General features: G+C 38.6%; 2 protein-coding genes and 1 pseudogene across 2 annotated transcripts; 1 reads left to right on the forward strand and 2 right to left on the reverse strand.

Annotated features, from left to right (window-relative positions):
- The first annotated feature begins 1,412 nt into the window (after nucleotides 1–1,412).
- Nucleotides 1,413–8,694, forward strand: LOC145482460 (uncharacterized). Its single transcript, XM_081461069.1, has 4 exons — nucleotides 1,413–1,490; nucleotides 7,326–7,487; nucleotides 7,681–7,712; nucleotides 8,155–8,694. The coding sequence occupies exons 1-4, from the start codon at nucleotides 1,413–1,415 to the stop codon at nucleotides 8,456–8,458; spliced, it is 576 nt and encodes a 191-aa protein (XP_081317195.1). The 3' UTR covers nucleotides 8,459–8,694.
- Nucleotides 8,695–9,615: 921 nt separating this feature from the next.
- On the reverse strand, nucleotides 9,616–14,712 carry LOC145482461 (uncharacterized; annotated as a pseudogene).
- A 4,488-nt stretch (nucleotides 14,713–19,200) lies between these two features.
- Nucleotides 19,201–25,790, reverse strand: LOC145482784 (uncharacterized). The gene is made up of 7 exons (XM_081461418.1): nucleotides 25,023–25,790; nucleotides 24,171–24,411; nucleotides 21,828–23,422; nucleotides 21,323–21,463; nucleotides 20,765–20,898; nucleotides 20,058–20,220; nucleotides 19,201–19,654 (listed from the first exon to the last, which is right to left on the reverse strand). Exons 1-7 carry the CDS (start codon nucleotides 25,108–25,110, stop codon nucleotides 19,527–19,529), a joined length of 2,490 nt encoding a protein of 829 aa, XP_081317544.1. The 5' UTR covers nucleotides 25,111–25,790; the 3' UTR covers nucleotides 19,201–19,526.
- Nucleotides 25,791–25,941: the final 151 nt, after the last annotated feature.

The following is a 25,941-nucleotide window of genomic DNA, read 5'->3' on the forward strand; positions in this document are numbered from 1 at the left end:
CTCCGACTTACCTGACGTCAAAGTTTGTAACAAGAGGACAGATATATGACGGGAAAACAAGAATCTCCCAACAACTTAACATTACTTTATGTAAAACCGCTGCTGGGCATTTCAATACAGGATAGTTAACTTATGGAGTTCATTAGATAAAGATTTTAAAACTGTGCAAAGGCAGATTCTCAAAGCAAAGATGCTTGACGAGTTTTAAAAACAGGAATAGTACTACATTTACAAATTCATTGTATTTTTATTGTATTTTTTACTGTGTTTTGATTGTTCACCGAAAAACCCATCTTTGAGAGTGCACAATAAAGTTTCATTCATTTTTTTTTTAACACGACAGTCGTATGAATTAATGAATGACGGAACCAGCCGACCAACCATCTAACCAACAAATGGCTATTCACTGTACATTACGCAGCAAAAGAACCAAGAACGAAAATTCAGCCTGCGTGACAACTGAAATACTGCTTTAAGAGATTTCCCCACAAAGATGTACTATTAAAAATGACATCATTTTACCATTAAATTATCAATCTATATCTTCTACTCGATTCACAGACCCTCTATTTTGTCTCGAGCTCGTTCAGATCGAAAGCAAAAGTATTAACTGCTGGGGAATTGAAAAAGCTCGAGCGGGGGGGGGGGAGGGGGGAGTTGCTCTTCGCGCTTTGGAAGGAAAGTAGCTCGTGGTGAAAATTAATAATGATAAATTCTGTGGGCAGAATATGTGTGTCTTAAAAACTGATTTGCAACCAGGTGGTTTAATAATGGTATAAAAATTTTACACTGTTTGAGAAAATGGGGTAACGATCACCCCTATTAACATAAGCCGTCTTCAGGGGTAATGATTACCCGTTAAGACGGCTTATGTTAATAGCTGAAGCGCTGGGTTTTTAAGATTTTTAATACCTTTAACCAGTGTCACATTTTTTTATAGTCAGAATATATATCTTTCTTATAATTGGAACACGAGAGTAAAAGATATGCATCCCTCAGTCATTACTCGCTAAATCACCCATTCTCAGTATCGAGAACGAATCTTTTTTCCCCTTGGTGAGTTTGTTCAAAATATCAATGCGCACTTATTGATAATCAGTCACATATGTGTCTCGCGCGCTCGCGTTACCAATTTTCTCCCGAAATTTAATCCGTCAGAATCCGGCGCGACTTACGTCATCAAACAGATAATTGGTAATGAGCAGTCCAAGCAGGCTTTTTGACCAGTTGAGCGATAATTGATAGATGGTGGTATTGAGTGATGGTTTATTTGGTTTGACTTTGCTTGATGTTTCATTTTGATTAATAACCCAAACATTGACCACAAAAGGTATCACGACTTTGTCGGAGACTTCGTAAACTGCGCCTGCCCAACGTGGTATGAGACACCGCAAACCTAATCCGATTGAGGTATGAACGTCCTTGTGAAGAAGCAAGTAGGATACCAAGCTATGAGAAAGCGATTGAAGGCTAAAGACAGAGCTATCGAGGTAACATATTTATATGCATCTTATTTTATTCGATGAATTGGAAAAAAAGTCAGTTAAGATTACACAGAATCGAATGTATTGCTGTTTTACTATGTTCTATTTACTAGAGGCAAAGTAAAGTGGTGAGTAATAACTAAACAAGAAAGGGGTTTCAGTCGAGGAATTATTGGCTGATACTGAGTTTCCCCGCGAAAATAGACAAGATGCTATTATGATGATGATGATGATGATGATGATGATGATGATGATTATGATGATTATTATTATGATTATTCTATAAGCCCGCTTGTAACATTCACAGAAACAAAAATTCATGGACGCGTACTATCCATCTGGGTATTTTCCTCACACAGACAATGAGGGTAGATAATGTCTCTCCGCCGATGAACACCATTACATCACGTGACCAATTTAAACCAAAAAGAATCGGAGAAAATTAGTGGTGAACTATGATGGCTGATAGAAAAAGATAGCTTAGCATGTGGCATTCGTGAGCTACTTTAATTCTACTGATACAAGATATTTATCTTTAGATGGGTGATAGCAAGAATTTCCTCAACATGTATGAATATCGTTAAAATTAAATAAATAGCAGCTTATATGCCTTTGAGATTTACCTTTACCTCGATCTGGGGAGAGATAATTGCATTAGGTGGCTAGAATCATTAAATGTTAACTCTATTTTACACTTCAGAAACAAATAACATAAGACCATTATATACTATCAGACTTTATTATAAACTTTAGATGCAATAGAAAGTGTGTATTAAGAACATTGTGTAATGAATAAGGCATAACGGTGCGCAGTTAAATCTAGTTATACTCTAATCACCCTGAAACGATTATAAAATATTTTGTAACTAATCTTAATAAACACAAACACAGCATCAGGGGCGGGCATCTCGTTTATTGATGCAGGATACAGCGAGCGTTACATCATCATAAAGAAAATACAGCAGTGAATAAACAGAAAATTAAAAAGCAAAGTTGAAAGAGATGCCTTCGAGTGGCTCTTGTATAACTTACAAATTCTTAAATAGCCTACTAGCCCCTTAGGGATTCACGCCTAAAATACTTCTACGGTTAACACGAACCATACATAGTGAACATACTCCAGTGTAATTAGCGAAACGTTACAAAATATATTTATACTCTAATCACCCTGAAACGATTATAAAATATTTCGTAACTAATCTTAATAAACACAAACACAGCATCAGGGGCGGGCATCTCGTTTATTGATGCCCGCTTTCGAAAATAAAGAAAGAGAACAAAGGAATCTAAGTGTGCAAACTTCAAGAAACTGAGAGTAAAGATTCTAACTTCTCGTAATATAGCCGTAGCTAGCCGTCCTCGGCTCGATCAGTCTCCCATCTGCCGTGACATAAAGAGTGTAGATTACTGATGCCTGCTCCTTAGCGGTCCCTGTTCTTAAGCTATGTAGATCAAACAAGTGTATAAGATATCCTAGTTCCGCAAACGCATGCCAAGTCTAAAACTTTATTTTACTACGAATTTTTTTGAGAACAAAATATGCTCTATCTTTGAAGAAAATAAATTCATAAAATTAAAACTAAAAATTACATATAATAAACATCTGTTTTGCTCTCACATGTATAAATTCTGACAAATGCATCGCAAAAACTAACGTCACAACAACGCAGGCTAGCTAACTCGTTGACGCGGAGAAAAGCCGATTAGGCAGTCACGCAAATTGCAGCTAAGCGATGATTAGAGGGATTAGCCTTGGGGTGCGCAAACCTATTATACATCCTCAAAATCATCTCGGGAGTAACAGCGCCTCCCTTTTTATGGAAACAGGTTTTGCAAGCTCAATTTTAGCCGCCTCGAGAACACTTCTATCACAAGTCAAATCACAAATCGGAAAACCATACCGATGGTGTGCCCAATTTATGCCATAACAGACAGACTCAAGTGTGGAGTAGAGGGAACTCTGCTGCAGCAAAATGCTCCAAATAAGGAGCAAATGACGTCTCATCAGACGGCAAACAAGCGACTTCCTCAAAGCGCGAAGACCATTCTCTAAATGTTTGAAAGTCACTTGAATAACGCTCTCTTGTTGAAGGGGCCTTTGCTTTAGAGGAACGCAAGGGAAGACCTTCCATTGACTTGCGAAGCCGTCTGGATCTCTTGAGTGGGCAACCTTTGAAGTAAAAACACATCCACTTTGTAGACTTGAAAGATAACAAAAGAAATGTGAGAACAATTAGAAAAAACAAAAAAGCAACAACACGCAGATCAGAACATAAGGAAGGCCCAGAGGCCTAAATCTTGCATTCAGCACACTATATACTGGCAGTCCTGCACAAAAACGGCATGGCTCAACGGCCTTAAACAGTGTAATCACCTAAGATCAACACGTGATAAACGGGCAGTCCCGTACAAAGATGACATGGTCCAACGGCCTAAAACAGTGCAATCACCTAAGATCAACACGTGATAAACGGGCAGTCCCGTACAAAAATGACATGGCCCAATGGCCTAAAACAGTGCAATCACCTAAGATCAACACATGATAAACGGGCAGTCCCGCACAAAGATGACATGGCCCAATGGCCTAAAACAGTGCAATCACCTAAGATCAACACATGATAAACGGGCAGTCCCGCACAAAGATGACATGGCCCAACGGCCTAAAACAGCGCAATCGTGGCCGCGCGGCATGACTTCTCCATAGACAAGTTCTACTTGATACTGTACTTTACAGCCCCGACAAGCAACTAAAATTCTCCGAGCCAAAAGGGAACTGTTATTTGCCCCATGGAGATAAACATCTTTACCGTTCTCAACGAAGAGAAAATCAATAACAAAAGATCTGAAACCCTATCTACGATCCACCAAAAAAGGCCAAAAGGGAGCTGAAAGGCCAATAAAGAGTAACCAGTTCTATTGACAAAAACATATGTGGCGGATGACATTTTTAACTAACGAAACAGGTGGCACCAGCCAACAGGTTTCTCCTACCCAACTAAATGCTAGGGAATATTCGAAAAAAAAAACTGGGAAAACTTGAATTTCTTTTCTTTTTTTTTAAAACTGGGAAAGTAGTCAATTGAACAGGGACCCCAATAAGACGTTACTTCATGAAAATAGCTATCTTTAACTGACCAGTCATCAATCGACGATCTTGCATAAGTAATCAGCTGAACGAGGTATCAACTCAGCCTCGATTTTGATATTACTTTCTTGGCGGTGTCAAATATATCACCGGCGAGTTGAAGCGAACACAGTTTCATACTACCAGAATCGACGATCAAAGGTACAGCTTGGTTGTCTGTAAACCACTTAACAGAGCACCCTGAGAGAAGATGTGCAAACTTTTCAAAGCAAAACGAACACAGTGGAGTTCTCTCCACGTGGTACTCGATCTGGTATTCGTCTACATAGAATCTCAGTTTTTGCGCGAAAACAGGCATGTTACCAATGGCAATGAAAGCAGCCAATCCAATAGCGCTAACATTCGAGTATACAATACGAGATAGTCTGCGAGCAACGTCCGCAAAACACTGGAATTGAGATAAGAAACATTATTCTTCCAGAACTCTAACTGTATGGAAAGCGACAACGGGTTAACCACCGCAGGAGCACACGCGCACTCGACCACTGAACCTGTGGCCAGAAGATCAGAAATAGCCTGCTCGACAAATCATTATACTGGACTGGATGGCTGAACGATTATTAGAAAACTGAGCTGTGGGTAGAATGCAAATAAAGAGAATCTGATACCCAACAAAAATAGTATCGCGAATAAAGCAAGAAGCACTTATATGATTTCAAAACTCTACATTAACCTTAAGGTTGCCTTTAACTTAAATATAATGCGTTCCGTCCTGATAATCAGTCTTTTATTCATTCATTCAGTCATCAGGGCTAATACAATCGTTAACCCTCGGACTGATGCCCCCATCGTGGTACAAGGGGGATGAAACCCCCTCCTTGGGTTTTCGTTCTATTAAGGCACAGAAAATATATTTACATTCATTAAATAGAAAACCCTAAGCTTGCTCTATAAAATAATGACATAATTTTTGGCTGTGAAGTAGCATGACGTCATTTGACCCGCCATCTTGGATCCGTCATCTTTGATTTTACTATTTTCTTAAAAAGTCAAAAAATACTCTAGAATGCTTATGAAGCCAGAATGCTTATGAAATGTACAATTTGGTAAAATTCAGCAAAATGATGAACAAAGCTGAGAAAAAAAAAAATACACAAGTATGTCGAAAAAGTTGATTTTCGTCCAAACCTATACGAAGTTTGTGGTTGTCATGACAAAGTCAAAAGTAATGGACGCAGTTGACATATCCAAAATTTACGCGAACGATAAATGAACAGCTACAGAAATTTTTCAGCCCCTTAGAGTAAATTGTCTTTCCAAGACTTCTAAAAAACCTTGAATCACATGGTTCAACAAAATTATCAATAAGTTCAACTGGGTCAAAGTCTCCCAATCATTTGATTATGTTGAATAAATTATATACTCATCTTATCCCATTCTCTTCAATGCAGCTTGGTATTTGCCATAAGTATGTATTTTTTCTGATTGGAGGGGCTGCAGCGGCCCCTTTAAAACGGCTTGGGCAGGAAGATGGATTTGCTCAGAAACTTCTTTGGCCGCAGCTGAAACACTTGTCTGCCAGTTGAGGCTGACGTCCACGAAAGGACTGCATGCGGAAAAAACAAAAAGGCTGATTAGAAGAAAAATAATTGCCAGTGGACAAACCATGAGTAGATGGAGCATCACTGGATGTAGAGCGGGTAGCTGTAGAGTTGGCCAGCTAGACGCATTTTTCCGCTTTTTCTCCCGGATCTTAGCTAGCGCTCGTCTTTCGGCTGATCAGAATCTTTTCTCTTCCTCTGAATCTTCGGCGAGTTCGTCCGACTCGTACTTGCACTGCTGCCCAAACAGCGAGGTTCTTGTCCACGGAACGAAATAACTTGGCTGCTGAAAGGTTTCCTTTTGAGATGGTCTTGATGGTACCGTCTGTTGCATCAAGCAGAAAGTTGCCAGTAGACTCGTATTGTACTTTAGAGTTAAAAGAACTCGAAGCCTTGGATACCGTTTTTAGCTTCTACAGTTGAGACTGAGTGGCGGCTTGTTTCTCGTCGAGATCGCGTTTGAATGCAGCGAACCTCTGATCAAACGTAACGTCCAAAAGACGAGGAAACAATGTTCGTGAAGCAGTCTTATGAACAGGATCTCCCTCAGTGAAGGATTGCGCGATCGAAGCGGGAACGCTCGCTCGTTCAGTATCCGACGACATAACAACAAAAGCAAAGTTGAAAGAGATGCCTTCGAGTGGCTCTTGCATAACTTACAAATTCTTAAATAGCCTACTAGCCCCTTAGGGATTCACGCCTAAAATACTTCTACGGTTAACACGAACCATACGTAGTGAACATACTCCAGTGTAATTAGCGAAACGTTACAAAATCTATTTATTGGGTGTAAGACTCAATATATTTGACTACCATTAATGATATCAATGTCATACGTTACTTGCAAAAAACTTTCGAACGATTTTAATTTCGGACAAAAAAAGTGTCCGAAAGAAGAGCCGCCTAAAACTTTTAAAATTCAAAAGTTTACTGTACAATATCAATATATTAAGTACGTACTTCTTTGGGCGACGCCATCACATGCGTTCAAGGCCAATGTACATGATAGGGCTAGCCATGTTTCAGCAAAGTATCCGAAATTTAAACGTCCAAATTTTTTGCAAGTAATGCTGCAAAGACGAGCAGCTAGTTCTTATTCCTCTAAATATACTCTTAGCACTAGGACTGAATATAATTCTTATAATTAATTTTCAGCGCTTGAGGAATAAGGCAGCATGGCTAGAACTACAGTTAACAATGCACTTTACCGAAGATCAAGCAAATGTAAACGACAGTGAAACACAGCTAGTTGAAGATGATTGTGTAAAATGTAGACGGCTGAGGAAGATGCTTGAGGAATCTTTGCAGCTGCCACTGGTACAAATTGTTTGCATTTGATGTCTAGTATATGGCTCTTTCTTTCCACTTTTGAAAGTTTTTTTTTTTCTTTAATAATATAAAAGGACCTTGCGCGCGCTCTGTTTGGTCGAAAATCTATGTTCTATTAGACTATAAAACATAAAAAAGCGTATTTTAATGTTTTTCGCCACATTACCTCTATATCATAAAGCAAATGAAGAAGCCTAAACCGTGTATTGCACTGTGATACAACACTAGCTCCTGACATTTGAGAACACTCGAGTGTTCTGAAATGCCCGTCATGTTTTATGTTTTACCACAGTGTAATACACGGCTTAGGCTTTTTTATTTGTTAAATATATGTTTTCCATTGATTTGCCTACATCACGAAAAGATCCTCTTGATCTTTTCTTCCCTAAACGTATTGTCTTTTTTTCCGAAATAAGATGTACTACCTGCAAGTTAGTGAAATCTCATAGACCACTGTTCAAGTATATCGAAACCTCGTTTCTAGTAAAGAGGGTTATTTGGGAATTAGCGAAGTTGCAAAATTACATGACAAAGCTTACTACGAATGATTAGAAGCAAAAATATCCAGTAAATGATTGGCTACCGCACTGTAACATTCACTTTGTCCAACTGAGGATAAATTTAATCACCGTTATGATTAATTTTGAATTGAAAGCCGACTAAGGTCAATTTCTACTGTTCAACAGATTTCAGAGCGGCGCAAATTGCACGAAAGCGCCTCAGATGTCATAAAGGAATCAATCGCCTTATCAACTGATCCTGAGTCAATAACCAGCGGTATTCAACGGGATTTCAAGCTCGATATCGATCCTTCAAATCAATCATTAACAACCGATCAACAAAATGACCTGCCAAAGGCGCCCCGGGAAAATTGTGGTTTATTTGGTGGAATAATGTCTGAGAACGTCTGCTGCGCAGTTATTGTATCGGTGGCGATATTGCTCGTCAGCTGGATCTAGGTTCAAGAATCAGAATCAGATTGAACTAAACAGTGATGTGATTGCAGGAATAAACAAAGTTAAGCGAAGTCAAACGTTTACCCTTCAAAGAGTAACGGTAAATAAAATATGGACTAGCGCAAAGTGGAAGTTACGGTACAAAAACAAAATGTTCCTCTATGCAGCACTACTAGGATTACTGGCCAATAAAATTGAACACGAAAACGCAAACAAATGTATCCAATAATTTATCTTGTATTGCCAGATCTGCGCGGACTGGAGATAATGATAACAAAGTATCATGCTAAATCCACTTTGGTATCTTGACTAAACTGTTATGATCTATCGATATTAATGTTCTGTTAAGAAAAGAAAAAGTTCATTGACACGTCTAAAAGCATGTTAACTACTACACGTGTATCGTCGACGTCTACGCAGGATTATTAACAGACTGAGATTGCCGACATCAACGGCTCTATAACAATTGAAGTCCCGGACAGTGAGAGGTAGTTGCATCAACGATTTTGTTCAATGACATGAGGAATAAGGGCTTTCATTCTTTTAAGGAAGAGTTGGGAGGGGTACTGGGTGCTCGCACTCCTCCTAGTCTTGCATACGGCCGATGCGCCTAAAATTTGAATCAACCAATCAGGATTTAGCATGTTATCAAGAAACGCAATGTGGTCGGGTAGCTTTTCTCATTGAAGACGGCAGAAAAGGCCTTTATAATTCTAAATACCATCTCAGACTGAAAAAATAAAAGAATAAAAATTAAAAAAGTTAAAAAAATAATAAAAAAAAAACAATGAAAAATAAGAAACAAGTTTGTGTCTTTAAGCTTACAATTTGGCGCCAAAATGTGTCGCCAGCGTCCGGCAATTCACTCGTCGCTCGTAGAGTGTCGTGAGGATGAGGTAGGATATTACATGTATTCGTGTTATTTTAAACAAAATACCTTGTCCTCGTCAAATTCAACCCAAAATTACCCAGTTAAGTATTAGAAGAAGCCAAACTAACCAAGGATTATCTTCATTTGTGCTGACTGCAAAGAAAGACTATTATTGTGTCGTTTCGATAGCAGCGCTTAGCTCTGATTGATGCTAAATACTTTTTTTACCATTTACTTAATACCTTTTGTATGTACTTCGATACATGTAGCCTTAGCAGGGCAAAGCATGTCACAACTTTGTGTCAAACGTGGTGGTATTGTGACCACTCTCATGATTTTTCTCTTTGGCACCTCTCAGCAAAGCTACAGTTCTCTCCTTTGCAACAAACGTCAGGAAAATAAAAAATCCTGCGGAAAAGCAGAACAGAACATGTTGTCAATTACTCATCCACAGCCATCATTGACACGTGAATGGGAACATGCTAGAGACGTTAATGTGATGATGTGCTAAATTTAGAAGTGCTACAGTCGTCTCCAAATTCAGAGTGGTTTTTCCTTGTATTAACCTACCTTGTAAGCTGTTAACAACCACAAAAATATACGCCGTTGCATCTGTTTTAACGATGGAACTGAGAAATCCAAACACCCATGTAAGGCCAAGGACACAGGTCAGCTTGATGCACAGCAGAGCGAGACTTGACTGACTTCCCTGGTCGGACAATTTTTTAGTGACCTGCATGAGTACAGTGCAACAGACGGTTGGTCTAATACCTTATCAGGATGCTTAGTTAGAGACCCAGTGGATGATGTAGGGTGACACAGAGGGGGGAGGGAGAGGGGGGGTGGGGGGGAGGGATGAAGAAGGTCTTGTAAAAAGGTCAGCTAGGGATGGTGGTCGGAAAATTGGAATAACACCGGATACAAATCTGGGAATCTAATATGGCGAATTATATATATAACTTATACATGTTTGTGTCGATGGCTGGCTGAGAGCGAGCAATGTAACATCTATTAAAAGACATCACGAGGGTAGATGCTATAATCCGAATCCCGATTCATGCTAGAGGATATAACACAATCACACACCAGGATAATATCAATTAAGTATTCCCCCTAGAAATGGAATTAAATTACACTTTAGCGCTAACTTGGTGTTACAAAATGGTTTGGTGAAATTGTAAAAAAACCTATCCTAATCAAATCCGGGCTAAGTTTAAAGGTCATCAGAGCAGCAGAGAGCCATCGGTGCGCGCCTGTTAAGACTGCAACTCCGTAAATATAAGTAGCTTAAGATAGAATGCGTACTTCCTAATTACCACCTTTATCTCATGTTGAATGAAATGATCTTACCTTGCGCACTTTGTGAATGGAAATAACTGTCCAAGTTAAAGCTACAAAATTGAACACAATTACCAACGCAACAGGGACACCAACAACTGCTAGTAACGTAGTACCATTTTTGATCCAACAAAATCCACCATGACCTGCCAAAAAAAATACGTACTAAAATCCTACAATCTTGCGATCATACTATCGGTATGTTTAACCGAGTGACAATAACTTTAAATTTTCAAACGACACAAACAATGATAAAGCACAGTAAAGCAAACAACTTCGAAGCGTAGTGTTACTATGGTTAACTGGTAGGAGGTCACTCACTAGAAATATAAAACATACAAAAAAAAAAAAGAAAGAAAGAAAGAAAAGAAAACAACAACAACAACAACGAAACAAACAAATTAATAAAACACATAGATATGGCGTTAGGCAGGCAAGTAATATCACGTTATTACAAAGAACACTATTAGTCTGGATACCAGAACTTCCCCTATAAAAACTAGGAATTAATAAAACCTTTCAAGAAGATGATATTTCATCTGATCAGGTTTGCTTTAATCTTAGTCCTGCATGCTCCGCAGAAATAACTCATACATTAATGTTAAAAATAACTGCATTTTGTTTGCCACTGTACTGTGAAGTCCCCGTCGGGAGTTGAGCTCCTGACCTCTCAGACACCCGGAGTAAAATACTCTCTTATATGGGGCAATTTAATTTGAACGATAAAGTATCTTACCGTAGCCTATGGTAACAGTATCCATGTAATCCAAGGCAAAACAAGTGGCAATGACAACTGCCGGTAAACCCCAGGCGCACAAACAATATTTAAGAAGAGTGTTCCTCCTATTCTTAGCTGGCTGGGAACGTGCGTAATTATCTAAAATCACAGTAAAGATAGATTGGTTTTTAGTCTCTGAGAAAAGCAATCAGCGAACATATGTTTCTCATTAAGACAACCGTATACATTTTTTTAAGAGACTTACATATTTAGCACATATTTATTTCTTACCGTGAAATACAAATGTTTTTGCTACATCAAATGCCATCACACTCATCCATGCAAATGAACATTAAAGAAAGTAATGAAGAAGAATAGCGATTCCAGTGCAGAGAGCTTGAATGTTTCTTAATCCTGCGACAAACAGGGATATGTGATAAAATATCATTGCAAAAGACATATTTGTCAGGTTTTTTCCAGGCAGAGTCCTCAACTCCTTGAATACGGAGTAAACGACGATTAAAATAAGCAGCGAGAGAACCGAAACTGAGCAACCGGCGTAGGTTAGAATCTGTAATGGAGATACAACATAGGACCACTTTGAAATTGTTTCTTTCTTTGAGTAGTTACTTGCAAAGTCTGTGCACAAAAGTACATTGGAGCCATTCAAGAAATAATCAGTGCGGTTATATCCTCTGGCGTATAAAGGAACCCACAAAGTTCCATTTGGAAGCAAAACAGTGTCTGAAGAATTAAGCTGTATGCTAGAACAGTTCAGCGTTATTACGACATCGCTGGTTGAATTGATTGAATTGATCGAGGTGTTGCTATTCACAATCACTTTGCGGAAAGCTTCTCTGCACTTTTGAATAAAAGGATCATAAACAAATCCTTTCTGGCAAGTATTTTTTGTCAGAACTTGAGTTTGAGTTGTTTTGCCTTGAATGCTTATTTCATTGGAGGAAAAGTCAAACAAAATGTTTAGTGGAGGAGGAGGAGGTTCCAATGTAAAAGGTGGGATCGTCGTAATAGGCCGCCATGAAGGAAACCAATGACCTGTGGGAGGTGGTGGCATTGTTGACCGAGATCTTGTCGTCATCGGTGATGATGTTGTCCCAGATGACAAGGAATGCGGCGAATTAGCTGTCCCAGGTGTCGTGTTTTGCGGTGGAGGCGCTGACCTAGGGGATGCAGTGGTATCCGGTGCAAATGATGTTCCCTCGGGAGTGGAGGTATGCGTTGGAGTTGTTGACTTATCCGTCGTACTTGGCGTTGTCGGCTCACCTGCCGTAGTACGTGGTAGTGTTGTAGACTTAGGAGTCGTGACCTCTACTGGAGGAAAGCATATGCAGTTTACCTGAGTTATGTCTTCTCCATTGCACAATGCACAATGAGGATTTTTGCGGCCTGCATCTCCACAAACTGGTAAAGCGTAGTATGAGCAAAGTTCTTGTACAACTGGCTCCTTGTTAACAATTTGTTTTGAAGAGCAATTGCTCTCGGTAGCAATGCAATTTTTGAGGTGTTTTCGCTGTTTATCTGTGGGCTGAAACTTAACCGTGCAGTTTTCTCCTATAAAAGCCAACAACAATGCGTTATCTTTAGGAAGAGCTGAGGTTGGAATTTGTCCACAGTCTGCGGTCATTCGCCAGTAAGATACATTTTGTACGGCATTGTACTCAGCACAAAATACGTTCCTGTAAACTACACCTGCCAGTTCATCTACAACAGGCATGCTCCTCAGGAAGTCTTTCTTATCATTCGTCTCGCATAAGGTTTGAATCTCTGGTTCAACAATGCCTTGCAGACATTTGGTTCTCATCAGATTTCCATGACTGCCTGAGTTCTTCAGGTTAATACATTCCCATTGTCCACGTTGGTTGTAATGGCTCGGTTGCACTTGACTGCAGCTTGTGTAAAAGAAAAAAAAAAAAAAAAAAAAAGAAATAAGAATAATCAACCTGCAAGCTACACCGGTTATTCTGCTGGGTAGATATTTATCTGCTATTGTTGTTTTTAAATGACATCCAGTCTTTTATATATTGCACCATCGTAAAATAAAGATAGGATAAATGAGCTTGTGCCACTGTTGTGAGTGTTGTTGTCATTGTGGTGGTGGTGGTGTGTGTGTGTGTGTGTATTTATTTTTGTTATTGCTATTTTTTGTTTTGCGCTTTTTTAAAATTTTTGTTGTTGTTGTTGTTGTTTTTTAATCTTTTTTTCTTTTTTTTACCGTGGCGGTCGCTGTCATCGTCGTTGTTGATGTCGCTGCTGTAATTGTTGTTCTTGATCGTATTTGTTGTCAACTTCTTTTTGTCGAAATGTCTCTGTTTTTATACTCTGCAATAAATCTGGCTTCTTAATCACCAATCACTGTGAGCCCAATTGACAAAACTATATAATAAATGTTCTTATCGTATTCTTTCTCACTTACTCAATTTATATTAATTGCATGCCTGTTTACCTGGAGAAGAAATCGTAACAACAGTCGCCTACGTCTAAGCAATGACTGTCACAATAACAAGGTGATTTCTTTTTGCGCTCTGCTGGGTCAGCAGCAGCCCCGTGAATACATCTCGTCTTGCACGCGTGTTCATCTCTGGGACAAAAAGCCCCAAAATGAAAGTTGCCAGTGATGTTTAATTGCTGTAAAATCGCTCTAGTGCTCACGTTGTTCCCGTTATATGCTATTATGAGATCATCACCTGTATTAAGAAAAGTGACAAGTAACACTGTAAAAGGTTTTCTACCGTTTAACTGCAAAATTTTTGTTAACATTCCATGCAAATGACCATCGTTATGCGTTTGCTTATTATGCTAATAAGTGCACTACATCGCAATAAAATACAGATCATCAGGATTGATCGTTGCAGTGGAAAATACACGGAAAGGTATAGAAACCCTCTCATAGCATCCCTTAGCTGTCTCAGAACTCAGTCAACATATTATTGCTAGGGATATTAGCCTGCGACAATATGTTTTTGGTGTTTGTTTGTTTTTGTTTTTTGCTTTTATTCTTGTTTTAAAAGACTGGTGCATGTTCACAACATTTTAGATGAAAACAATGACAACCAGCTTTAGGGAAATTAACAATAACTTCAATGGTTCTTCTATCGAGTGTCTTTACATTTGATTACAAACTACATTAATTGGAACAAAAAAATTACAAAATCTCAAAAGATATAAAGAAGATAAGCAACCTTGCCAAACTGAAAAAAAAGAAAACATCACTTTTTCCTTACCATCAGCAGCTACTTCCGATACAAACGTCAAAAACGCATAAATGACCAGGAGGATAATGGAGGGTTGTTGGGTCGAGTATCTGTACATGTTCAAGAGTCTCTCCTAACAGACCATTGCACTGCAATATAGATATACATCTGTTGAAAGTAAATGCTCGGTTCTAACCTTAAGCGTACAAACGGGAGTGAATGTCTCTAGCCTTCCCCACCCGGCCACTGTGTGAAGATTTTCTGTTAGTTTAAAATGACTATTCATTAATCCATCGCAGCAATTTTAGTGCATCGTCTGTCTGTGAACGTCATTTAACATCACATCACACCACATTTTGACATGTTGGCTTAGATCAAATTGGTGGTTTTGATCTTCATTTCGGATTGATGTTTTTGAAAAAATCAATTTGTGTTACCTCTTATTATTTGGTCGGAAAAGCCGCTAAAACCATATGCAAGATTGCGGATCTACTTGAGAACGCTCTGCAATTATCTTTGTTCAAAAGAAACCGCAGATAATTTATATCTGGTTGTTTGACTGATTAACGTCCGTGAGCTAAAAAGAAAATCTTCTTAAACCCAACATACGAAGTTGAAGTTATAAATCTTGCTTATTGCAAATGGTGCCATATTCAAAGGATATCAGCTTAAGTAAGCTCAAGCAGATGGAAAACAAAATAACTATCCAATTCGCAATAATATTGTTTATTTGTCTTCGACTCATATCGGTAAGTTCCGACGAGAGTAATTGCCAATTAGATTTGTTTTTTGTTTTTTGTTTGTAAATGATACTACCTTTTTACAAGAACCTTGAGAACGAAAGAACTGATGACCCCTAGGAGCGAAAGAACTTAACCTAAATCAAGTTCAAAAAGTGTCGGATAAATTCAATAGTTCACGCAACTTTTCACTTAATTTAGTTACTTGTAATTAGACAACCACCATATAATATAACGTTCGAACAAACCTGTTCAAGGAACCATCATTTTTGTTTCTTTAAGTGTGTTTCTTTTGTATATATTTGTATATTGTATATTTGTCTTCGACTCATATCGACAAATTCCGACGAAAATAATTGCTAATCATATTTTTGGTTTTTGAAACGAAACTACCTTGTTAGAAGATCCTTGAGAACGAAAGAACTGATGATCTGTGGGAACGAAAGAACTTAACCTAAATCAAGTTCAAAAAGTGTCAGATAAATTCAATAGTTCACGCAATCTTTCACTTAATTTAGTTACTTGTCATTAGACAACCACCATAATAATATAACGTTCGAATAAACCCAGGTCTGTTCAAGGAACCATCAATTTTGTTTCTTTAAGTGTTTTTCTTTTCCTTTAATTCCACATTCATCTTTTTAAGAGCAGGATTTGTTTTTGTTGTTGTTGTTTTTCAATTACAGCATACTGCCAAATCGATAGAAAAGTGCTACCGAATACCACCTGGTAATACAGTTTTTGCCGCCCAAACACATTGGATCTAAAAGGGAAAAAAAAAATAACTGCTATTATGACATTAAGTAATATATTTCTCGAATCTTTGTGAAAAAGGCGTCAAGGCAAGGTGCTGGCCATGGGATTTACGGATACGTTCTGAATGCTGTTTTAGAAAAGATCAGATTAGGAATTCAATCATGTGCATCGACATGAATGAAAACGTTAGTGCACTGATTATTCACCAGGGTGGCATGGTAATACAAATGCATCGAATAGGATACATTGTTTAACCATATAAGTGATACTTACCTCGTTGACACGAAAATGTAAACGGATGACCGGTCTTTAACAGAAGAAGAACAATTTAACGAACGTTGAGCACCTAAAGGCCTATGTCATTACAACTGTTGATTTGAGCGGATGTTATTTAATTTTGTTATCGCTTGGTATCGCAGGGGCTGAAAAAAATAATTGAGTAAATTTAAACATTTAATTTCGATATCAGAATGCATGGGTAATATATTTTAAAACCAGCAGGTAATAAAGTAAACTATCGGCGAAGAAGGATACAAATTATTATTTAAAGTACTTGAGACGGGGGTAAAATTATATCTGTTACGTTCTTGTCCCGTTGTAGCTGGTTAAACAATCTTGTCTGGTGGTTAAGCCGAAATAATTTGGAGGGAAAGTTAATAAAATGGAGAAAATTCCCTAAAGCCAGACGTGAGCGAGGACCTTCTAAACATGTGTCTTAAGAACGTTTTATTAAAATTAGGTTTAATTTCAAAATTTCTAAGAGTAATTTCTATTTTAGTCCCAAATCAATTATGGGAAGAAATGGAATATGTCAATTGAATACCACCCTCGTACGTATAACAGTGAGAAGTGATTAGCATGCACATAACATCTAAATTTGTACGTGGAAAAAAATCCATTTTATGAAAAGATTAACAGGAGTTTCAATGTCTACAAACGTGTATAGTTTTCAAGAGGATAAACGAAGTGGGAAACATCGAGACCCGAGGAAATACAAAACTGACTGTTCCCCAAGGGATCAGTAATTAGTGTTTCGTTATATAGTCGGGCAGGAGTTGCCTGAATAGCAATGAGGCAGGGACTATTCACCTTACGATACAACAAAGATCAAGACAGTCTTAAAATCTCCGGAGCCCTTTTAACTGGCGACACCGAAGAAGGCGGTTGTTTGATTTAAGTTGCGTATTATATTTGTGGTGATGTGGGATGCTAGGATATTCGGTTTTAAAAGAACTTGACAAATAAATTCAAGGAAGGATCGATAGCGAGTGATTTTTTTCCTAGTTCACAACGCCTGCCTAAGAACTGAAAACGTCGAAAATTTATTAATTTAGAATTTCGAACATATGGAACGTTCGAATTTTGCTTTCGCAAGTCTTTTTAAAGGAGTAATTCAACTAAACTCCCTGCTATACAACAATACGAGTTATCGCGTCTTAATTTGCTCTAATTGGTCTCAGGTACTCGGGGAGCTATAACGAACGAATTCCCAGGTCCCAGTCACAAGCACTCCAAACTAGATGTGGCGAGAACGGTTTGTCCTTATTTGCAGACGGTTTATTGAGACAATTCATGCTGAAATTTTAGGGTGTTAAAGTTAATTTTGTAAATAATAATAACGTTTTGCCACAAAATTTACATGATATTCTTCCCTGTGGTAGTGTTTGCAAACCAAACTAATAAATTAATATTCGTCTTTTTACATTGTTTTTAGCTTGTTTGCCGTTCTTGTTGCCTTAATTGTTTTGCATTTGGCGTTCTAACAAAAAGAATAGTTACAACATACAGAAAACAGCTTTGAAGCAAAGTTAAAGCGTTGTTAAGCCAAGATCGGCAGCAGTTACATCTTTCACTGCCCGTTTGTACGTTCCAGCTCCAACAGAAAAAGCGCCTACGATGAAACACTGAAAAAGGACGTGCCCTGTTGTCCACTACATTTCAGATTTGTAAGAAATCCCTTCCCATGTGTTCCGATCTTGAAATCAATACTGCAGCAGGCTCCCTCATCCTAACAGTGTTACCCACCAGAAAAGTTTGTCTCTCGCTATTGTCTACGACCGTGCAGATTGCAGTTGTAGCCACCCTCCCTTCCTTCCTTGTATTTTATGGCTAGGACGTCAAGCTCACTATCGATCCTTTAAAACAACCATTAACTACAGCGTGACGTTACCATATGGCGTTCCCGGAGAATTGTGGTGCAGTTATAATAGTTTGGACGACGGTTGCTAGTCATTTGGATCTGAGATCAACAATTAGAATCAGAATGACTGAAATGTCTACGCAAAACAACAACAACAATAACAAAAACAAACAAATAAAAAGCGGACTCAAAGGTACGTTTGCTTTTCACAGAGGGAGGTGAGAAATTATAGTTACAAGAAAATATTCCCTCGCTACAACATTGTCATTATTGCTGCCCAATAAAATGAACACAGAAAAAAAGAATACAAACACAGTTGTTTCCGATAATTTTTTTTTTATTATTATCAGATCAGCGTATAGATAATGACATGAGATCACTTTGCAAGATGTACTTTTGCACCTACAGGGTACGATCCATGAAGAATCCCCGTCTTACCGAAATTAACAACTAATACAAAGAATAGCGATATGATTAGAAAAAGCAACGTAGACAGACCGGCGATGCAAATATATACTACATAATGAGTATGTATTTGACAAATAAGACGTTAATTCGCTTAAAACGGTCAGGTTACTTGACAGTGTTCGTCCACAATGAGGAAACCTGACGTAGTAAGATTTTACATACTTTTATAACTCTTTTTATAATAATCACAGTCTTCGATACTGATAGGAGAAGGATGTCAACGAATTTTTTTTTCGTTTCAATGACTTGTGGGACGCGGCTTTTTACCCTCAAACGTTCAAGGAAAGGGGTGGTTACCTTAACTCTTCCCAGAAGCTCTGGAAAATTTAAATAGGAGATGTGCTCTGTAGATATGAAATTTCAAGCAACCGTTCATTCATTCCTTTTGAAAAGTTTGACGGGTCAACTGAATCTTAACGTCGATTTATGTTAACATAGCAATTGCATTTTGACAGATGGTCAAGCCAAATTTGTCATTTGTTGTCAAAATTCTATTTTGGGGGGGGGGGGAGGGGGGGGAGGCTCTGTTACCATTTTAAATCAATATTTTCTACCAATTTTACATAATTTTCTCTCTTCCTGAGAATGTAACGAGATCAAATATAAGGGACATAATGACGGCTTCAAAAGCCATACCCAAAAAAGTAATCTATTTTGTAGAGTAAGTTGAGAGCTACCTATTAAACTCACCCCTCCGTTGAACAACCTCTAGGGTATGAATTTGTATTGACTTGAGTTTGTATTGAGAAAAGAGCGAAACCTTAATTTTTATGTCTTTGTTATTTGATACTTCCAGATATTTAGAAAGAACAGGCAGAGCAGAGCATTTTACAACTTTGTGTCAAATGTGTTGATACTGTAGGTACTGTGACCTCCTTCATGATATTTCTTTTTCGCGCCTCTCAGCAAAGTTACAGTTCTCTTCTTTGCAACAAACGTCAGGAAAATAAAAAATCCTGTGAAAAAAAGAAATAAAGAAAAAGGGTCATCATCTTGTCATTTATATATCCCTGGCCATCAACAACCAGATTTTAAGTACCTGTATTGATATTATACTATCCCTCTGGCAACAAAGAAACAAGCAAACAATAGGTCAAATATATGATCTTTCATATATTCACTTTAAAAGGAAAAAAAAAATGGAAAATAAAGTTGAAAGAAAAGGAAAGGCGTTATTTTCCGTGCAATCAAACCTGAGACTAAAAATGTAATTCTAAGCCCATATTCAAATTGTACATGTATTACAGATTCATTGTACTGTAACTAAACAAGTCGAGACGTCAGTGAGATGATGCGTTGAATTACGAACTGCCTCAGTCATCTCTAAGGCAGAAGATTTGTTCCTTTTTGACACCTCACCTTGTAAGCTGTTAACCACCACAAAAAGATATGCTGTAGCGTCAGTTTTTACGATGGAACTGAGAAATCCAAACACCCATGTAAGACCAAGGACGCCAGTCAGCTTGATGCACAGCAGAGCGAGACTTGAGTGACTTCCCTGGTCGGACAATTTACTAGTGACCTGCATGAATACAGTACAACAAATGGTTGGCATAAGAATCTAGTGATTTTTGGTAATATATTAATAATCTGGCATCAAGCGACTGGTACTCGAAAATACAAAAAAAAAAAAAAAAATATTGGGCAGGAATCCGTCATGATGAATTGCATTACTAAGAGAGCAGCAGCCTCCACAACAAATTGACTTTATCAGTGAATGCCCCCTATTATGTGTTAACCCTCGATAAATAAAGGTTTTATCTTATTTTATCTTATCTCATCTCATCTCATCCCATCCCATCCCCGAAAGACATTAGGTATCAGTTGTTATCTTTCTCAGACAGGAGATACATTATACACCGTACATGATACTGCTGCTATTTCCTTATAAAGTGGTTTTGAAGAACAGTCGCAAAACATCCTAATTAAATAAGGATCAAGGTCCCATCGGTAGAATGATAATTAGCTGGGCACGCATCTTAATGAATATTGGAATTGCTTCAACTGTATAGCTGTACAGGCTACTTGGTAAAATGCTTCCCAGCCAATAAATCAAATGATCTTACCTTGCGCACTTTGTAAATAGAAATGACTGTCCAAGTTAAAGCTGCGAAATTAAATACAATAGCCATTGCAACGGGGACACCAACAACAGCTAGCAACGTAGTACCATTTTTGATCCAGCAAAATCCACTGTGTCCTGCCAAAGAAAACGTATCAAAATCTTACAATGTCGCTAATCTCGGCATGTTTAATTGGGGGTGGGGGGGGGGGGGGGGGAGGCATTAAGCTAAAATTTAAACTCAAAACCAAACAAACAAATAACACATATGAATTTGCATTAGCTTGGCAACCAACAGCTCGTATAATTATTTTCAAACAGGCGTTCAGCTTGCCTCTGACGAGTCTCTGATGGGTGTTGATCTCGCGACCCCCCGGAAACCTGGAATGTCAAGTATTACATTATGAAAAATACACACGTGTTAAATCCTTAGCCCAGTCATACCAATGCAGTAAACAAACGTATCCAGTCTCTCTCGAACACAAGAAAAATCTTATTTGCGCGATAATATATCTTATGTAACAGGAAAAAAAAAATGCCACACAGCAACTTTCTGGCATACCGTAGCCTATGCCAACAGTATCCGTGTAATCCAACGCAAAACACGTGACCACAACAACTGCAGGTAAACCCCAGGCACACACACAGTATTTAAAGAGAGTCCTCCTACTGTTCCTAGCTGGTTGGGAACGTGCGGCATTATCTGAAATCATAGTAAAGCATTGTTTATTGTTTTTCGTGTTTGACGAAAGGGATCGGCGACTTGGTCTATTTTTTTCTCTCTGACCAGTCACAAAAGCATATTATGTGTAGATAACGCTTTCTACATTGTCTTCAGAATTAACACTGATAAATTGTTTCATAAACCATTAATATTTTTAATGTCTGGGTGAGAGGTCTCATGGCAAAAAAGAGTGGGAGTGGAGAGAGGGTGAATGTACACTTTAATTCAACGACTCCTTTAGTCATTTTACTTAGAAAGGCTGATATGTTTAGCGCTATATTATGTCACGTGATGCTCACTGCTTTTGATCAAGACCTAAACGATAAATGAGAGCACTTCTTACCGTGAAATACAAATGTTTTTGCCACATCAAATGCCATCACACTCATCCATGCAAATGAACATAACAAAAAGTAATGAAGAAGAATAGCGATTCCAGTGCAGAGAGCTTGGATGTTTCTTAATCCTGCGACAAACAGGAATATGTGATAAAATATCATTGCAAAAGACAGGTTTATCAGATTTTTCCCTGGCAGAGTCTTCAACTCCTTAAATACGCAGTAAACGACGAGTAAAATAAGCAGCGATAGAACCGAAACTGAGCAACCGGCGTAGGTAATAATCTGTAATGGAGATACCACATAGGACCACCTTGCAATTGTTTCTCTCTTTGAGTAGTTACTTGCAAAGTTTGTGCACAAAAATACAAAGGAGCCATTCATGAAATAATCAGTGCGGTTATATCCCGTGGAGTGTAAAGGAACCCACAAAGTTCCATTTGGAAGCAAAACTGTGTCTGAAGAATTAAGCTGTATGCCGGAACAGTTCAGCATTATTTCGACATCACTCGTTGAATTGGTTGAATTGGTTGAATTGATTGAGATGTTGGGGTTTGCAATCACTTTGTGGAAAGCCTCTCTGCAGTTTTGAACGAAAGGATCATAAACAAACCCTTCTTGACAAGTCTTTTGTGCCACAACTTTAGTTTGAGTTGTTTTGCCTTTAATGCTAATTTGATTGGAGGAAAAGTCAAACAGAATGTTCAGTGGAGGAGGAACTGGTTCACGTGGAAAATCAGTTGTCGTCATTGCAGACGTCATAAGCGTCGTCATGAGCATGGGAGGTGTGGTCCAAGGTATTGTGGTACGTGGTGGAGGTGTTGACCACGGTCCCGTAGTAAACGGTGGAGGTGTTGTTCCAGATGTCATGGTATACAGTAGAGTTGTTGATTCGGGTCCCGTGGTAAGCGTTGTCAGATCACTTGTCGTGGTCTGCGTTGAAGATGTTGACCGTGGATTCGTTTGATGTTGTAGAGTTGTTGACTTAAGAGTCGTGGCTTGAGTTGGAGGATCGCTTGTAACTGGCGCCAGGCATCCACAGTTTACCTGAGTTATGTCGTCTCCATTGCACAATGCACAGTGGAGGTTTTTACGGTGTGAATTTCCACAAACAGGGAAAGCGTAGTGTGAACAGAGATCTTGCAACACTGGTTCTTTTTCAACTATTTGTTTCGAGGAGCAATTGCTTTTGGTCACAAGACAATTTTTGAGGTATTTTCGCTGTTTATCTGTAGGCTGGTACTTAACCGTGCAGTTTTCTCTTATAAAAGCCAATAACAATGCGTTGTCTTGAGGAAGAGCTGAGGCTGGAATAGGTCCACAGTCTGCGGTCATTCGCCAGTAAGATACGTTTATTACGGCATTACACCTGGCACAGAACACATTCCTGTAAACAATACCTGCTATTTCATCTACAACAGGCATTCTCCGTAGGAAGTCTGTGTTATCTACAGTCTCGCATAAGGTTTGAATCGCTGGTTGAACGGTAGTTTGTGGACATGTGGTTTTCATCACATTACCATGACTGTCTGAGTTCTTCATATTCACACATTCCCATTGTCCACATTGGTCGTCATGCCTCGGTTGCACATGACTGCAACTAGTTTATAAGGAGCAATAAATGAACATCAACAAAAACAACAAGCAACAACATCAGCAACATCAACAACAACAGCAAAACAGGAATTAAACTGAAATCTGCTACAGCCATTTGAACACTGGATTACTGTTGCTGTTGTTGTCAGTTTTACTTGCTGTCTTAATACAATAAAGTGTCTCCAGATCTTTAGACCGCATCGAGCTTGAACAGTTCTTTGTCTCAGTAAATCTATTTTTTTAAAAATTTATATTGGTGTTCTCTCGTCTACCAGCTCAAGAGATTGCAGGGATAGGTTTTGTTTCTGCTGCTGCTGTTTTACGTCAATAAGGTTTTCTGTGGCTGTTGCCCTTGACGTTATTGTTATTCTGTCTTCATTTATATTGCCGTCCTTGTCGTATACTTGGGTTATTGAGCAAGCTTGTTTAGTAAGATGGTTGGAATGATTGTCCAAGTAAATTTTCTGCGCGTTTACCGACGAAAATCGAGTCGAGGTCCATAAACATGGACAGAAAGGACGAGGCTAGTATCAAGACATTTTGACCAAACAAGCTTGGTCAATAAAGGATTTATTATAAGGATTCTTTTTTTGCGGGACACAGCGCATAATCCTCAGCGGCCGGGATAGCGCCATCTTGGCCGCTCTTATAACCAATCACAGCGCAGGATTTGGTTCACAAATTGGCAAAACTGATTAGTCATACTTGTTTTATTTATCTTCACTCACAGGAGTTAATTGCATGCTCGTTACCTGGAGAGGAAATCGTAACAACAATCTCCTACATCTAGGCAATAGCTGTCACAGTAACAAGGTAACTTCCTTCCGCGCTCTGCTGGGTCAGCGGGAGCGCCATGAATACATCTTTTCTTGCACGAATGTTCATCTCTCGGACAAAAAGCACCAAAATAGAACGTTCCAGTGATGTTTAATCGCTGTAAAATCGCCTTAATGCTCACATTTTTCCCGTTATATGCTATTACGAGATCACCATCTGTGTTCAGAAGAAACAAAATTAAAATGAATAAAGTAAAACTTGTTCTGCACGAGACTTGTCGGAGGTTAAAATGTTTTTAAAAAGCGACGTTTCTGGCATTTTTCTGCCACACAAAGGTTTGTATGACAGTTTAACCGCCATGCAAAGTCCGCCGTAATGAGGTGGAACTACGGTGCCTGAAAAAGAAAGCCAGAAACGCTCTCACCAAATAAAAACGTTTTTGACTCACTGTGTCTCGCGATATTTTCGAAAATCGGCAAAATCATTCAACATATCATTGTCCCTGATTTTAGCTCAGGACTGGAGTTTTGTTTCTCTGTAGTACAGCAAAAGATGAATTCATTTGCTGAATGTATCTTGGATGAACAAGATGATGAAAAACAATTGGTAAAAGCTGGAAAAAGCCTTTGTGTCCCAAGGTGCTTTTTTTTTGTTTCAAACTATTAAGATACGTCTCATTGTGAGAGGAGGCTGTACAAATGATTGCAAACTCCATTTGGAGAAAAAAAACAAAACAAAACAAAACAAAACAAAGAAATTAATAAAGTCAGGCGTCCATAGGCTCTTGACAAAGCAAATAACGTTATCAAGTCACTTTTGTTCCTTACCGGTAGCAGCTGCTGTCAGAACAAAAGTAGAGAATGCAATAATGACTAGGAGAATAGTGGATGTGCTCTGGGCCGGGCATTTATACATTTTCAAGAGTTTCCCTCTTCAAAGAGACCACTGTAGGAAATGCATTTCGTGAAATTAATAAACCATAAGTCGAATATATGCGTTCGGTCTTAACCCTCGGGCGTACAGGTGGCAGTAGTGTCAACCTCCCTCGTCATCCTGCAACAATAGGAAGCTACATGAGTAATTTAATTCGGCCGCATAACACAACTTTACCAATATTGCCACTGAATACCAACAAAACAACACAAAGCTTGTTTACACGTAAGCCGAGAGCTAAATTTTGCTCAAAAAAAAACCCATTCTTCCTATTTCTGGGTATTTCAATTACTCGACGAAAACAAATACGTCTGTGAACTAACAAAAATTCTGCTTATATCCAACACATGACGCCAAACACTCGCCAGATGGTACTTAACATAAATATTGGCTTTCTGCTTAGTATGATTAATATCAGTCGCAAGCTTGAGCAAATGCAGGACAAATTCAACATCCCGGAGGCAATGAATATATGTTATTTACCGACTGGGAGGTCTGTGTATTGAAAAACTGTGACCGAGGTCTTGAAAATGCTGCCTGAGGTCGCAAGTCGAGGGCAGCATTTTCAAGCCCAAGGTCGCAGTTTCTCACTATACGGACCGACCCTAAGGCGGCAAATAACATGTTTATTTTATTTTTTTTACTTCCTGCAGTAAATTGGTTTTACAGATTACAAATGGGTTTTTTTTGCGCAACTTTGTCATTAAACCGGCTTGCGCGCCTTCTCTGACTAACGATTAGTAAAAAATCTTCGCAACGAGCGAGTAACTGAGATAGTAGACGAAGAAGAGATTTTTTCGAACTGCATTATAT

This window comes from Orbicella franksi, chromosome 3 (genome assembly GCF_964199315.1).
Source record: "Orbicella franksi chromosome 3, jaOrbFran1.1, whole genome shotgun sequence".
NCBI lineage: Eukaryota > Metazoa > Cnidaria > Anthozoa > Scleractinia > Merulinidae > Orbicella > Orbicella franksi.